This window comes from Odontesthes bonariensis, chromosome 10 (assembly GCF_027942865.1).
Source record: "Odontesthes bonariensis isolate fOdoBon6 chromosome 10, fOdoBon6.hap1, whole genome shotgun sequence".
In the NCBI taxonomy this organism is placed as follows: Eukaryota; Metazoa; Chordata; class Actinopteri; order Atheriniformes; family Atherinopsidae; genus Odontesthes; species Odontesthes bonariensis.
Window position 1 is genome coordinate 9,451,145 of NC_134515.1, and position 12,743 is coordinate 9,463,887.

The 12,743-nt window shown below is 42.7% G+C and overlaps 1 protein-coding gene across 3 annotated transcripts in view; it reads left to right on the forward strand.

The window, feature by feature from the left end:
* flna (filamin A, alpha (actin binding protein 280)) overlaps positions 1-11,600 on the forward strand; it is a 54,436-nt gene extending 42,836 nt beyond the window's left edge. The window contains exons 31-49 of one of the 3 annotated variants that reach the window (XM_075476153.1): positions 98-121; positions 581-828; positions 1,258-1,332; positions 2,087-2,186; positions 2,286-2,426; positions 3,469-3,597; positions 3,789-3,962; positions 5,029-5,190; positions 5,286-5,489; positions 5,595-5,747; positions 5,837-5,959; positions 6,283-6,549; positions 6,635-6,772; positions 6,975-7,090; positions 8,530-8,662; positions 8,774-8,950; positions 9,289-9,507; positions 9,593-9,790; positions 10,020-11,600. In XM_075476153.1, coding sequence (XP_075332268.1) covers positions 98-121; positions 581-828; positions 1,258-1,332; positions 2,087-2,186; positions 2,286-2,426; positions 3,469-3,597; positions 3,789-3,962; positions 5,029-5,190; positions 5,286-5,489; positions 5,595-5,747; positions 5,837-5,959; positions 6,283-6,549; positions 6,635-6,772; positions 6,975-7,090; positions 8,530-8,662; positions 8,774-8,950; positions 9,289-9,507; positions 9,593-9,790; positions 10,020-10,204 — 2,966 coding nt within the window. In that variant the 3' untranslated portion in view covers positions 10,205-11,600. The remainder of the gene's footprint in view (positions 1-97; positions 122-580; positions 829-1,257; positions 1,333-2,086; positions 2,187-2,285; positions 2,427-3,468; positions 3,598-3,788; positions 3,963-5,028; positions 5,191-5,285; positions 5,490-5,594; positions 5,748-5,836; positions 5,960-6,282; positions 6,550-6,634; positions 6,773-6,974; positions 7,091-8,529; positions 8,663-8,773; positions 8,951-9,288; positions 9,508-9,592; positions 9,791-10,019) is intronic. The other 2 variants (XM_075476154.1, XM_075476155.1) reach the window with 2 other exon arrangements.
* Positions 11,601-12,743: the final 1,143 nt, after the last annotated feature.

Consider the following 12,743-nt stretch of genomic DNA (forward strand, 5'->3'; position numbering starts at 1 on the left):
CACAGTTATTGCCACCCACCACCCCCACACCCCCACCTGACTGTCTGTCACTTTTGTTTTTTCTCGCTCCCCCGCTTCTCACCGTTCCTTTTATCAGTCTCAATCGGCGGTCATGGTTTAGGTAAGCCTACTGAACGACTTGTAAAGTAAAGGAAATGCTCCTTTTTCTTCCTTCTCTGTCAGCATGGAGGATAGTGGTACCAGCTTTCAGGACATCCCATTCCTTTTCTTCTGTTGTTCCATTCTTCCATGCTTTTTTTTTTTTTTTTTTTTTTTTTTTTACCCTCCCATCTAGTTTTCATCTTCCTCTGTCATAACTGTGACTAATGGACTAACAGTGTAGGTAGGATGGCATGGTGGAATGGCTCTTTGGCTAATCTAGCTCTCGGTTATACAGTGAAACTGTTAATTGATGACTAATTGGTAACAACTTCCAGTAGGTTGAAATAACATGACTAGAACTCATCCAACTTTAACCTAGTTTTATGGTTGTGGAATGTGCATGCTGTGAGATTGAAATGCAGCCTGTGTCGTTTTAAAAGAAACGATCACAAAAATCCATCTCGGTTTCTTTCTTAAGGCGCAGGCGTTGGCCCGACAATCCAGATTGGCGAACAGACGGTCATTACGGTCGATGCTAAGGCCGCAGGAAAAGGCAAGGTGACGTGCAGCGTGTGCACACCCGAAGGGGCGGAGCTCGACGTGGATGTCGTTGAAAATGAGGACGGCACATTCGACATCTTCTACACGGCGCCGCAGCCGGGCGAGTACGTAATCTGCGTCCGGTTTGGAGGGGAACACATTCCCAACAGCCCGTTCCAAGTCACGGTGAGTGATGCACATTATAAGGGCTGCTTAGCTTGTATTTTTTGTTTTTTGAATAGTGGAGTAATCAGTCAAATTAATCGCAAGCGGGCAGCGAAAGAAACGAGAAAGGAAGTTAAAGAAATTAATGTTATGTGATGGCATTTTTTCCACGAGACTACTTCAACTATTAGCAGAGTGGTGAACGGATCTACGGGCCTCGGAGTGTAAATTTCTTCACATTATGCCCTCCACTGCGCATTGACCTGAGATTCCAGGGTTCTCATGGACCAAAGATGCCATTTCTTCCTACTGATGGGCGTCCCGATGACGTCAGATTTTCTTAGTCATTCTGACTGCTGTTTTATTCCCCTTTAATCCCTTATTATCTCTTTTTTACCCTCTCAATCCACCCATACCAACCCTATCCTCATCACCTCCCACCCCTCTCAGGCACTGGAAGGAGCTCCATCAGACCAGCTCATGCAGCAGAGCCAAATGCCCCAGTACTACGCTCAACAGCCCTGGGTACCTAAAAACCTTAGTCTCCAGCCTTTTTTAATCCCTTTTAGCTGAGTTTTTGTTCCACCTCCTCTCTTTTCATCCTTCATCTCATCCTCATCATTCTTCACAGCCTCACTTCATCGGGCTTCATCAGTGTCTGCTGTTTCTTGTTACAGGTGTTTCAGCTTTGAGGGGGGGGGGGTTTCTATCATTTCATTCATTCATAAATGTTATCACTCATTCACATGGACAGAGCAGCAGAGCTGCACAATATCTAAACGGCACTTTTATCTCCTAAATTATAATTCACAACAGGTTTTTTTTTTTTTTTCTCTTCTCAAGGAACATGAAAAATATTTACATTTATTGCATTTAGAATATTTTTCTAGTAATGTGCAGCTCTTCTGTTATGTGGTCCATGTTCAACTTGCTTTAAAAAAAAAAAAAAAACAAAACAAAAAAAAAAAAAAAAAGCAGCCATTTTGAGAATTGCTAATGTAGACACACCAGCTGCTCCACATTTATCAAAATGGTCTCCCATGCTTTTTCATTCCTCTGCCAGCCACCAGTGTTTTTCTCTCTCGCAGTTTGTCGGTGCCATCATCCTGACCATGATCACCATTGTAACGTCCATTCTCATCTCATGATTGTCTCATCTTGTGTCGGAGTTTGGGAGCTTGTTCCCTTCTGTCTTGCATTGTGCTCATTGCATCTGTGACATGCTGTCGCTGCGACATCTTTATACTTTATCGTTTAAACCCTGCCCTCTGTCGCCCAGGCAACGGACAGACCAATGGGAATGAATGGTCTGGATGTGGCCGGACTGAGACCTTTTGACCTGGTGATCCCATTCACCATCCAGAAGGGAGAGATCACAGGTAACGGAAAATAAAAAAGGAGGTTTGAAACCTTTCCTTCATTATGATTTCTGTGAAGCGGGTATGACAAACTTGAGTTTCTTTTTTTTTCTTCTAAAGGTGAAGTCCGAATGCCATCGGGCAAGGTGGCCAAGCCTGACATCACAGACAACAAAGATGGCACGGTCACTGTCAAGTACGCTCCCACGGAGGCCGGTCTGCATGAGATGGACATCAAATACGACGGCATCCACATACCTGGTACAGTCGAAGTGTCTTCAGACAGAAAAGAAGGAATTATAACCTCTAGGTCATATGTGTCAAACTCGAGGCCCGCGGGGCCAAATGTGGCCACGTCATTTTATGTGGCCCGCGAGAGCTTAAAAGGTCTGATTGTCTAAAAAAATAAATAAGTCAAATACATGCAGTGACCAAAAACTACATTTCCCACAATGCATGCCGATTATGTTACGCGCGAAGTGACACTGGACTGCAATGTTTCCAAATCGATGCGATTTTCCCAACAAGTGGAATTGAGAAATACAAATGATGATCCCAAAATGTCCAGGGAGAGAGAAACTGATGCAGATGGAAGGGCATCTGCATCAGTTTTTCTGTTTCAAGAAAGATCGGAAGGCGAATACGTGTTTGTGCTTCAAGGAGAAAAAACGGTATGTCTTTTGTGTTATGAGGCGGTGGCGTTTGTCAAAGAGTACGATCTACGTCCGCATTCTGAGACCAAACACGCAGCTGAGTGTGCCAACATTTAGATCAAGAAAAACAACAAAATGTCCAAGAATTAAAAGGCAAACTGCGATCGCAGCAGAATGTGTTGGCGAAAGCCACAACCGAAAACAATGCGGCAGTAAAAACTAACTTTGTTTGATATTTCAAGTTTTGAACAAAGTAAATGTCATAACTTGTGTTTGATGTTGTTTTTCTTTATTCACTTGGATAGTTTGATTGATGGAGTGATGTGGGTTTCATAACCTGACAAATTAAAATGATTCATGATACAATAACAGAGCAACAAGCAAACATATTTATTTTATTTTTATTTATTTTTTTTACATCTATGCAAATATATATGTAATATTTGTAACTTGAATAAGTGAGAAATTCAGAGTTATTTAACATTAAGGAGTAGTTACATTTATAAGTTACATCTGGCCCTTTGAGGGCAACGATTATGCTGATGTGGCCCTCGGTGAAAATGAGTTTGACACCCCTGCTCTAGGTGCATCAAAGAATAGCATTTTAATCACTTCTCTCCTCTCTGTCTTTGTTCCTTATCCATTCACAGGAAGTCCACTTCAGTTCTATGTGGACTACATGAACAGTGGGAATGTCAGTGCCCATGGCCCCGGCCTCATCCACGGCACCGTCAACAAGCCTGCTGTCTTCACTGTTAACACTAAAGATGCCGGAGAGGGTACGTTGTGTTAACTACAGCTTGCACATTTGTTTGATAAATGGACAAACCAAGGTGTTTTCTGGTGTTAAAGTTTAAGACGGGTCTATATTGTCAAAGTTCAGAGATCGAGAAAATGGGAGAGAGGGTTGAAACTAGCAATGAGATGCAACATAATCCCATATGACACTGTTCGTGTCTTTTCCTTGTAGGTGGTCTCTCTCTGGCCATCGAGGGTCCGTCCAAGGCAGACATCAGCTGCGTGGACAACCAGGACGGGACCTGCACTGTGTCTTATCTGCCGGTTCTGCCTGGAGACTACAGCATCCTGGTCAAATACAACGACAAGCACATCCCAGGCAGCCCCTTCTCTGCCAGGATTACTGGTACGGCCTTCATTAAAGCCTCCACACATGCAGTATTCCACATATTTTCAAACATTCGATTTTATAATGCTTTTTAAGAGAATGTTTTAGGTCTTAATGGGGTAAAAGTTGAATGTGCATGGAAAGGGTCCTTATTTAATGCACAGACCACTTAAACTGGCCCCTGTCAAAGAGAAGGAGCCGCAGCTTCACAACAAGCTCCTTTCAGATGTCTAACCCCTCATTGCACGTATTAGCAATGTCATTATTTTACAACCTTTACTCACTAGATTTCCAAATATTAGTTTAAGTCATTTTACATGTCTGTAAAAAGACTATGAAGTCAATCGGTATTCTAAGTAGAGTTGGTTCATTGATAAACCATTCCTCTGTCTTAACTTTTTATTACAGTTTAATTTATGTGGGCTGTTACATGTCCTACTTTTCTTACCAAGATTTTACTCATCCAAAATACATTTTTGAGAATGATTAGTTTTGCTAAAAGCACCGATTCTTCTGCTCCCCTTTTCAAAAAATTCAAACTGTTATCAATTTTCAATGTGAACATATATCAAACGTGTGTGTTTTATGTATAAATATGTACATCTAACTCATGAGCTACAATCTACCCACATCACTACAATCGATATCAACATTGTCATTGTTCAAAAAACACCTGAAAAGATTTTTACTTGGCAAAGATTTGTAACACTGTTTGGTTTCTCTTATGCACTTTTGTAACTATATATATATATATATATTTTGTGTGTAAATTGTTTATTTCTTGTCTTATTTTTAATCATTTTTTGTGTCCATATTTAATTTTGACACTGTAAAGATAACTATAGTTGCTTATATTGGGGAGGTATCTCTATAAGCCTTTTTTGGCTTCAAACTTCTCCAGCACAATTTTAAATTTTATTATTATTATGTTTTATATGTAAAATGTGCAAGTAAATAATAATAATAATAAAAAAAATACATGTAAGGCCATTAAAATTTATTTTTTTTTTTTTTAAAAATAGGTTATTCTGGATGTTTATCAGTTTGTACCATAACTGGGTAATCGTTATGTACCCGTCTCCAGGTGACGACTCCATGAGGATGTCCCATCTTAAGGTGGGCTCAGCTGCAGATATCCCGCTGGACATCGGAGAGCTTGACCTCAGCCAGCTGACTGCCTCCCTCACCACGCCGTCTGGCCGTGAGGAACCCTGCCTGCTGAAGATGCTGCGCAATGGACATGTTGGTGAGTGTGTAAGCATCTGATTTAAGCAGGAATACACCAACTGAAAACATAACGATAAACTCCTCCCCTTGTTTTTGTGCACTTTCTTGCCACAGGTATCTCTTTTGTTCCCAAGGAGATTGGAGAGCATCTTGTGAACATCAAAAAGAATGGTCGCCACATTCCCAGCAGCCCCATTGCGGTGATGATCAACCAGTCAGAGATCGGTGATGCCAGCCGTGTGCGTGTGAGCGGTCAGGGCCTGAGTGAAGCCAGAACCTTTGAGCCGGCCGAGTTCATCATTGACACTCGTGATGCAGGTACATGTTTGATTTAAAAAAAGATCCTCGCTCTGCTAAAGATGTTTTAGCTTTCTGCGTTCAGATTTAATATTTTTCCCACTTTCTCATTGCTCTGTCGTACAGGATACGGCGGCCTGAGCCTGTCCATCGAGGGGCCCAGCAAAGTGGACATCAACACTGAGGACCAAGAGGATGGCACCCTCAAGGTCACCTACTGCCCCACTGAGCCTGGACATTACATCATCAACATCAAATTTGCTGACCAACATGTGCCAGGTGCTTACCATAAAACTGTCAGGGATTAACAAGCAGAGCTGCTTTTAAATGAAATGAATTAATCATTGTGTGCGTGTGTGTTCTTACAGGAAGTGCATTCACAGTGAAGGTAACAGGGGAGGGCAGGATGAAGGAGAGTATCACCAGGAAGAAGAGGGCGGCATCGGTCGCTAACGTCGGCAGCCAGTGTGACCTCAGCCTGAAGATCCCAGGTGAGGATCCATCACATTGCAACCACATTATAAATGAATTGTAACACCAGCAATGTTCTATGTTCTTATCCTTTTTTGGCTCATAGAATTTTTTACAATCAAATTTTTATTTTCATTTCAATAAGTCCAACAGAAATATTTCAGAGGATACAATCTTATTAGAATGGATTCCAAAGAAAAACAGTTGGCCCAAGACGTAAGAACGTGTCATGGGAGAACACAGCGAAAGTTAGATGAGGATGATGATAATTATATTTATTTTTTATATATATATATATATATATATATATATATCTACTTCATGTGTGTCTGCGTCTTTTCAGAGATCAGCATAGCGGACATGACTGCTCAGGTGACCAGCCCTTCAGGCCAGGTTCACAAGGCGGAGATCATGGAGGGAGAGAACAACACCTACTGCATCCGTTTTGTTCCCACCGAGACCGGTGTGCACACGGTGTGCGTGAAGTACAACGGCATGCATGTGCCCGGGAGCCCGTTCCAGTTTACTGTCGGCCCCTTGGGCGAGGGCGGGGCTCATAAGGTTCGTGCTGGAGGGCCGGGCCTGGAGAGAGCAGAGGCTGGAGTGCCAGGTTGGTGTAAAAGGTGCACGTTTGTGTTGCAGAATGTATTTTGGACCATGCGTCTGACTGTTTTTGGCCTCCATGCCTTGTTTAGCTGAGTTCAGTATTTGGACGAGGGAGGCTGGAGCTGGAGGTCTCAGCATTGCTGTGGAGGGACCAAGCAAGGCTGAAATCGCTTTTGAGGACCGCAAGGACGGCTCCAGCGGAGTGTCTTACATTGTGCAGGAACCTGGTGAGAGAAGACGAGCAAACATCAAATCAGTTTAAATGCCTGTATTTGTGTCATGCTTCACTTAGTATTCTGTAGTCTACAAGTTTAATACCTTGTTGACAGTTTCTTCTTGCTGTTACACATATGTAACGCATGCATGCAGTGGAGGGTGCTCACTGTTGGGTCGGTGACCCTCTGACTGGTCTGATCTGTTCCTCCGTAGGTGACTACGAGGTGTCGATCCGTTTCAACGACGAGCACATCCCCGACAGCCCCTTCATCGTCCCCGTGGCCTCGCCATCGGACGACGCTCGTCGCCTCACTGTTGCCAGTCTTCAGGTGAGGCTCTGGGACACACACACATCCATGTGCGCACAGACCAGGCCACAGCGCACCGCCCACAATGCAGCAGCAGTAACTTGTTCTTTTGATTTATTTTTGGACTCTACATAAAATTGAAGAAGACAAAAGACTTGGATATCGGTTCAAATTCAGTTTCAGTGGTTGTGCACGATAACCAATGGTACTGATTCTCTGAGTATGTGACCGAGATGTTTGTGGTGGCTGGATTTCACAAACTCTTAGGGCTAACCTTGACTTCAGTCTCCACTACATGTTCAAAAGGTTCCAGACAAGCACTCAGTCTGTTATGTCCCAGATAATGGACTGCAACATGAAATGGAAACTGAACACGTAGGTTAAAAGAGTAAGACGTTGATTTTAAATACGTAGCCTGGTGTGAAGTAGCCAAAGTGGTCTCCATGCAAGCCACTCGTCACGGCTGCAGCCAGTCAAGCTAACAGTAGCTCGAAGCAACTTTTATCTTAGAGATATTAAACAAATTTAACATATCACAAAGTAGTGCCCGCTCAATCTATCAGAGCATTGTTTATTCTTATTGGCTCTCCTGCATGACGGGATCTTTTAGTTCATATAAGTTTATGAAGTTCAGCTGGATTATGGAAGGTGATGTGGTCACCTGAAGAAAAAAGCACTGCACCCATGATAATAAACAAATATTAGTTTAGTAGAAAATGAAGATGCAACGGTTATTCTAAATGGTTTTAAAGGTGCAAATGTAATCATGTAAAACCTCGGGTTGAGTTAGAAGACCAACTGCTGCTGCATTATTGGGTAGTGTGAAGGCTTCTGGGATAAAAGAGGACTGTGTGTGTTTCTCGTGCCTCATTCTAAAGGCTCTCAACAGCCTCCCAACTCTGAAAGTGTGACGGGGCGCTAAAGGGTTAAAGAGGTTGGATTTGGGCTGTTTTTCCCCCTCTCTCCCTCTCTCTGTTTACACTCACACAAATACACAGAGCTGTGTCGGAACTCATTTCCAATGGAAAAAGATTTTATGGATGGAAAAGATAAAGACAAGTTGGACTTAATTCTGGAAATGAGCTTTTTATCAGAACTTTTCCCGTCACAGATGAATAAACTCGCAAATACACCACAGGACATGAACACTGGCTTATTCTTTCAGAACGTGGCCCTCGTTCTTTCTTTCCAGCTTTTGTTTAATTTCCACAATTGCTTGACTTCTCTGCCTTTTTTTACTGCACAGCCCTCCTCTTTAGCCTTGTTAGCGACCTCCAGGTAAGGTTAACAGTAGTTCCAGTTGTCTGAATGTGATACTTTGTGCTCATAATGCTGTTAAGTAGATAATATTGGCACATTTCAATGATTGCTAAGTAAGGCCGGGGTGGGAGGAGTGGGACTGGGTGGTAATTTGGCCGCCAGTGCAGCGTTTGAGTGTGTGAGTATGTGTTGTTGAGCAGGAGTCGGGTTTGAAGGTGAACCAGCCAGCATCGTTTGCTGTAAGCCTTAATGGGGCCAAGGGCGTGATTGATGCAAAGGTCCACAGCCCATCTGGAGCACTCGAGGAGTGCTGTGTCACTGAGATTGACCAAGGTAACCCAGGAGAAACTCCATCTGAACAGTACCGGACCTCACACTGAACCTATGCCACGTTTTTGGGAGGTTTCATTGGCCATAACTTTCGCCTCCTCTCTGGTTGTTTAGATAAGTATGCAGTCCGGTTCATCCCCAGAGAGAATGGTCTCTATCTCATTGATGTGAAGTTCAACGGAAGTCACATCCCAGGTAGTCCGTTTAAGATCCGGGTTGGAGAGACGGGCCAGGCCGGCGACCCAGGGATGGTGTCTGCCTATGGACCAGGGCTGGAGGGAGGCACCACAGGTATCACACCACCACCTCCACAAATTAAGCAGCATTCCTGCACAGTAGGTTTTCAGTGTTTTCCAGCTCAGGATGAACACTTTGGTGCCATATAACTAAGCCAGAGCAGGTTTTGGTGTCAAAGGCAAGAAGTATCAAAACCATATTCCTAGAGGGCACCATTTCTTTATCTGAACATTACAGCTGCAAAGCATTTCTGCTTGGAGTTCCTTATAACTGTACTAAATCCTGACGTTAAGCTTGTCTGAGTTATGGGGGGGGGGAAAAAAGTTGATTACAATCGCTTTCCCTGTTCATTGTCAACTCAGTTCTCCCTTTTCTGTCTCAATCGTGTCCAGGAACTGCGTGTGAGTTTGTGGTTAACACATGCACTGCAGGCCCCGGGGCTTTAGCCGTGACCATTGACGGGCCCTCCAAGGTGAAGATGGACTGTGTGGAGTGCCCCGAGGGTTATAGAGTCACATACACCCCAATGGCCCCCGGCAACTATCTCATCTCCATCAAATATGGTGGTCCTTACCACATCGTCGGAAGCCCCTTCAAGGCCAAGATCACAGGTCAAGATTCTTTGTTTGTTTTTAATTCAAAAGATTAATGGAAATCCCACCATCATTGACTTACACCGTCTTCTCCTTCCTCCAGGTACCAAGCTGGTGTCCAGCCACAGTATGCACGAGACTTCCTCTGTCATGGTTGACCCTGTGACCCGTGCCATCAGCTGTTCTCAGCAGGGTGCTCCCATCAGTTCAGATGCCAGCAAGGTGGTGGCTAAAGGCCCAGGCCTGACCAAAGGCTTCATTGGTCAGAAGAACAACTTCTGCGTTGACTGCAGCAAAGCAGGTGTGTAAAGTCAGGACATCAACAAGTGAATTTTTTTTCTTTCATCCCTTCTTGACATATCTCTCTTATTTTCCTCCCTTTTTTAAACGTTTTGTTTTGGTTGTGAAAATGTATCATTATAAAAGCTGAAACATAAATCTAATGCCAGCATAGATGAGTGTGCAGCAATCACATCATCTCTTGTGGTCACCAAGCTTACACCAGTATCATGTCTCGTCTCATCCTGCAGGTCGCAACATGCTCCTGGTTGGCGTGGATGGTCCTAAGGTCCCCTGCGAGGAGATCCTGGTGAAACATACGGGCAATCGCGTGTACAACGTCAGCTACCAGCTCAAAGAGAAGGGAGAGTACATTCTGGTGGTCAAGTGGGGGGATGAACACATCCCCGGCAGCCCCTACCACATCACCGTTTAAAAACCCAGCAAACGCCATGACCAGAAACTTATACCACTGTTAAAATCAGCTGCAACTCTGTCTCCAATCCAACCAATCGTTGTTTACAGCTCCAACACCCTCCCATGTTACAAATTTAAGATTTCCTATTTGATACCCAATTAAAACTCATGTCGGGCAGATCTGTGTTTTTAACAATCACTGTAATCCAGTTAAAAGAGGAACACGGTGAAATATTCCTCTCTGGTTATTCACTTCATTTCCTGTTTCTTTCATTCAGTAAACTTAGGGAGGCGAAAGATGCACCTTTTTATTACTGTAAACCTGCAGTCGGTTGTGCCTTTAGGCTGTTTTCGATTTTCAGCTGTACGCGAACATTAGTGGATTAGTCTAAACTATCGTAGATTGTCAGGATAACGTAGCAATGGTAGATTTTTGGCCCCCAGCTTTGGATGGAAGGTTACTGTTTACACTGGAGGAGCTCTTACATATGATTAAATAATGGCTTTATGAGCTACTATATGAACAATCACAGGACTTGGATCAAAGAGTGTCTGGAGTGATGTGCCTTCCTCATGTTTGGGTCTTTTGGGTCTTTAGTGTCTTTAGTGTAAGAATGTTGACATGCTTTGATGGAAGACATTTAAAGTGTCTGTATGAAAGTCGGCTCGACTGTTACTGTTACTGCAGGGGTAGCCTCGTTTACCCAGTAAATGCTCTGCGCTCGCTCTCTCCAGCATGTGGTGTTTATGATGATCTTTAACTAACCCAGTTGTTTAACCTGCTGCTAGTGTGATCCAGTTTTAGCCACTGCTGTTCTTAGTAGTAGGAAACTCGTTACGAATTATAGGGCATGTGAACAAATGGGAGCGGGAAACCATTAGTTTTCTCGTGGTTTGTTTTGCTAGTTCTCTCAACACTGCCACTGGGAGATATGCCGCTTTCAGTGTGTTAAGATTTGACATGTGCTCTGCATGTGCTTTAGGTTGTAAAGCTCTTTGAGATGCAGAAAAGGCTCTGAATTCAGGAGATTAAAAACATTAGCATGACGTGCAGCAGTTTGTGGCAACTCACTGCCTCGGTGTGGAACTTTTTCTGATGAATTAAAAGGTTTAAAAAAAGGGAAGTTTCCGACCATGTGCTGGACAGAAGAGTTAGAGTTGAAGATGATGTTGTGGTTTGTCATGTCCTTTAAGTACGATGACCAAAAACAAGAAAGAACATGTTGCTTTTCTGTTTTGAATCTCACCTCCTCTCACTTCAGCCTCCACCCCCTCCCTTCGTCCCTCCTGTTCGCTTTGTGCCTAATCTATATTTCAGAAGAAAAAATGAATCTTGTCCAGAATAAAAAGGCTTTAAAAGTGATTGTAAGACAGTATTTTGATACACAATAAAGTATTTTTTCCTGTCAGTCTAATGGCTTTGTGTTTTCTTTAGACTCTTGACTTTTAAAGCTTTCTGTAAAATAACAAACCGTCTCCGTAAATTTTTTGTTCTTCAGGAATTTTCATTAATCTTGGAGGTGATGTTAAATCTAATGAAAGTGAAAACTGTACGTTACTGGAATATGGAAAACCTTTGACAAATTTTCTTTCTACCTCCAGAGGCTGTTGCAGGAGAAGGCATCTTATCTTTATGTAGACCTCTGAGCAACAAGCCATCCATAAATAAAACTAGGGCAGGGCGAGTTAACGCGATAACTCGTTAATTATTTTACGCCGATAAATATTTTATCTCGCATTAATGCAGTTTTTTTTAAATTTATTTTATTGTAAAACTGTTGCTCACAGGCTTTTATTTTGTAAAAGTCTGCTGTCTGCTGTGGAACCGGAAAAGAAAGTAATCGGCGGATCCACCAAACCTGGAGAAGGGTACGGAACTTTTACTCGGCCATTTTCATTTTAAAGTTCTTCCAGACGGCGGAGTCGACAGAACCAAAGTCATCTGTAAACACTGCCAAGTTGAATTGTCTTCTCACCGTAGTAGTTCCAGTCTAAAATATCACTTAAAGGCAAAACACACAACTGATAGCAGCAAGTCATTCAAGGAAACAGTGGAGCGAGGCTTCTACATAAAAACTACAGAAAGATGCTGATTTTAAAAGTGTGTTTGCACAACAAATGTTATGGCACTTTCATTCATATGGCAGCACATTTAAAATAAAACTAAAAGCTATACACTACTTTTGAATTCACTTTTGGATTTTGCGTACAAATGCGATTAATCGTGATTAATCAGGGAAATCATGTAATTAGATTAAAAATTTGAATCGTTGCCCAGCCCTAAATAAAACACAATATTGGTTTTAAATATGTAGTTAAGAGCAACTTATTGCAACCAAGAGGTTTGTTTAGTTGAAACTCCACTTAGTAGTGATGTGATCATGTGATCAGATTACATTTTTAATAACTTGAATTATTTTCAGTATGCCGTCTGTCTCTCATTGAGGAATTTGGGCCCATTTTTTTTCTTTTAATGTTGCCATGCATTCTTTTCATGCGGGTAAAAAATGCTGGTGAAGCGGTTTAACTGCAACAATTTAATTTGTGTGAGGACATTG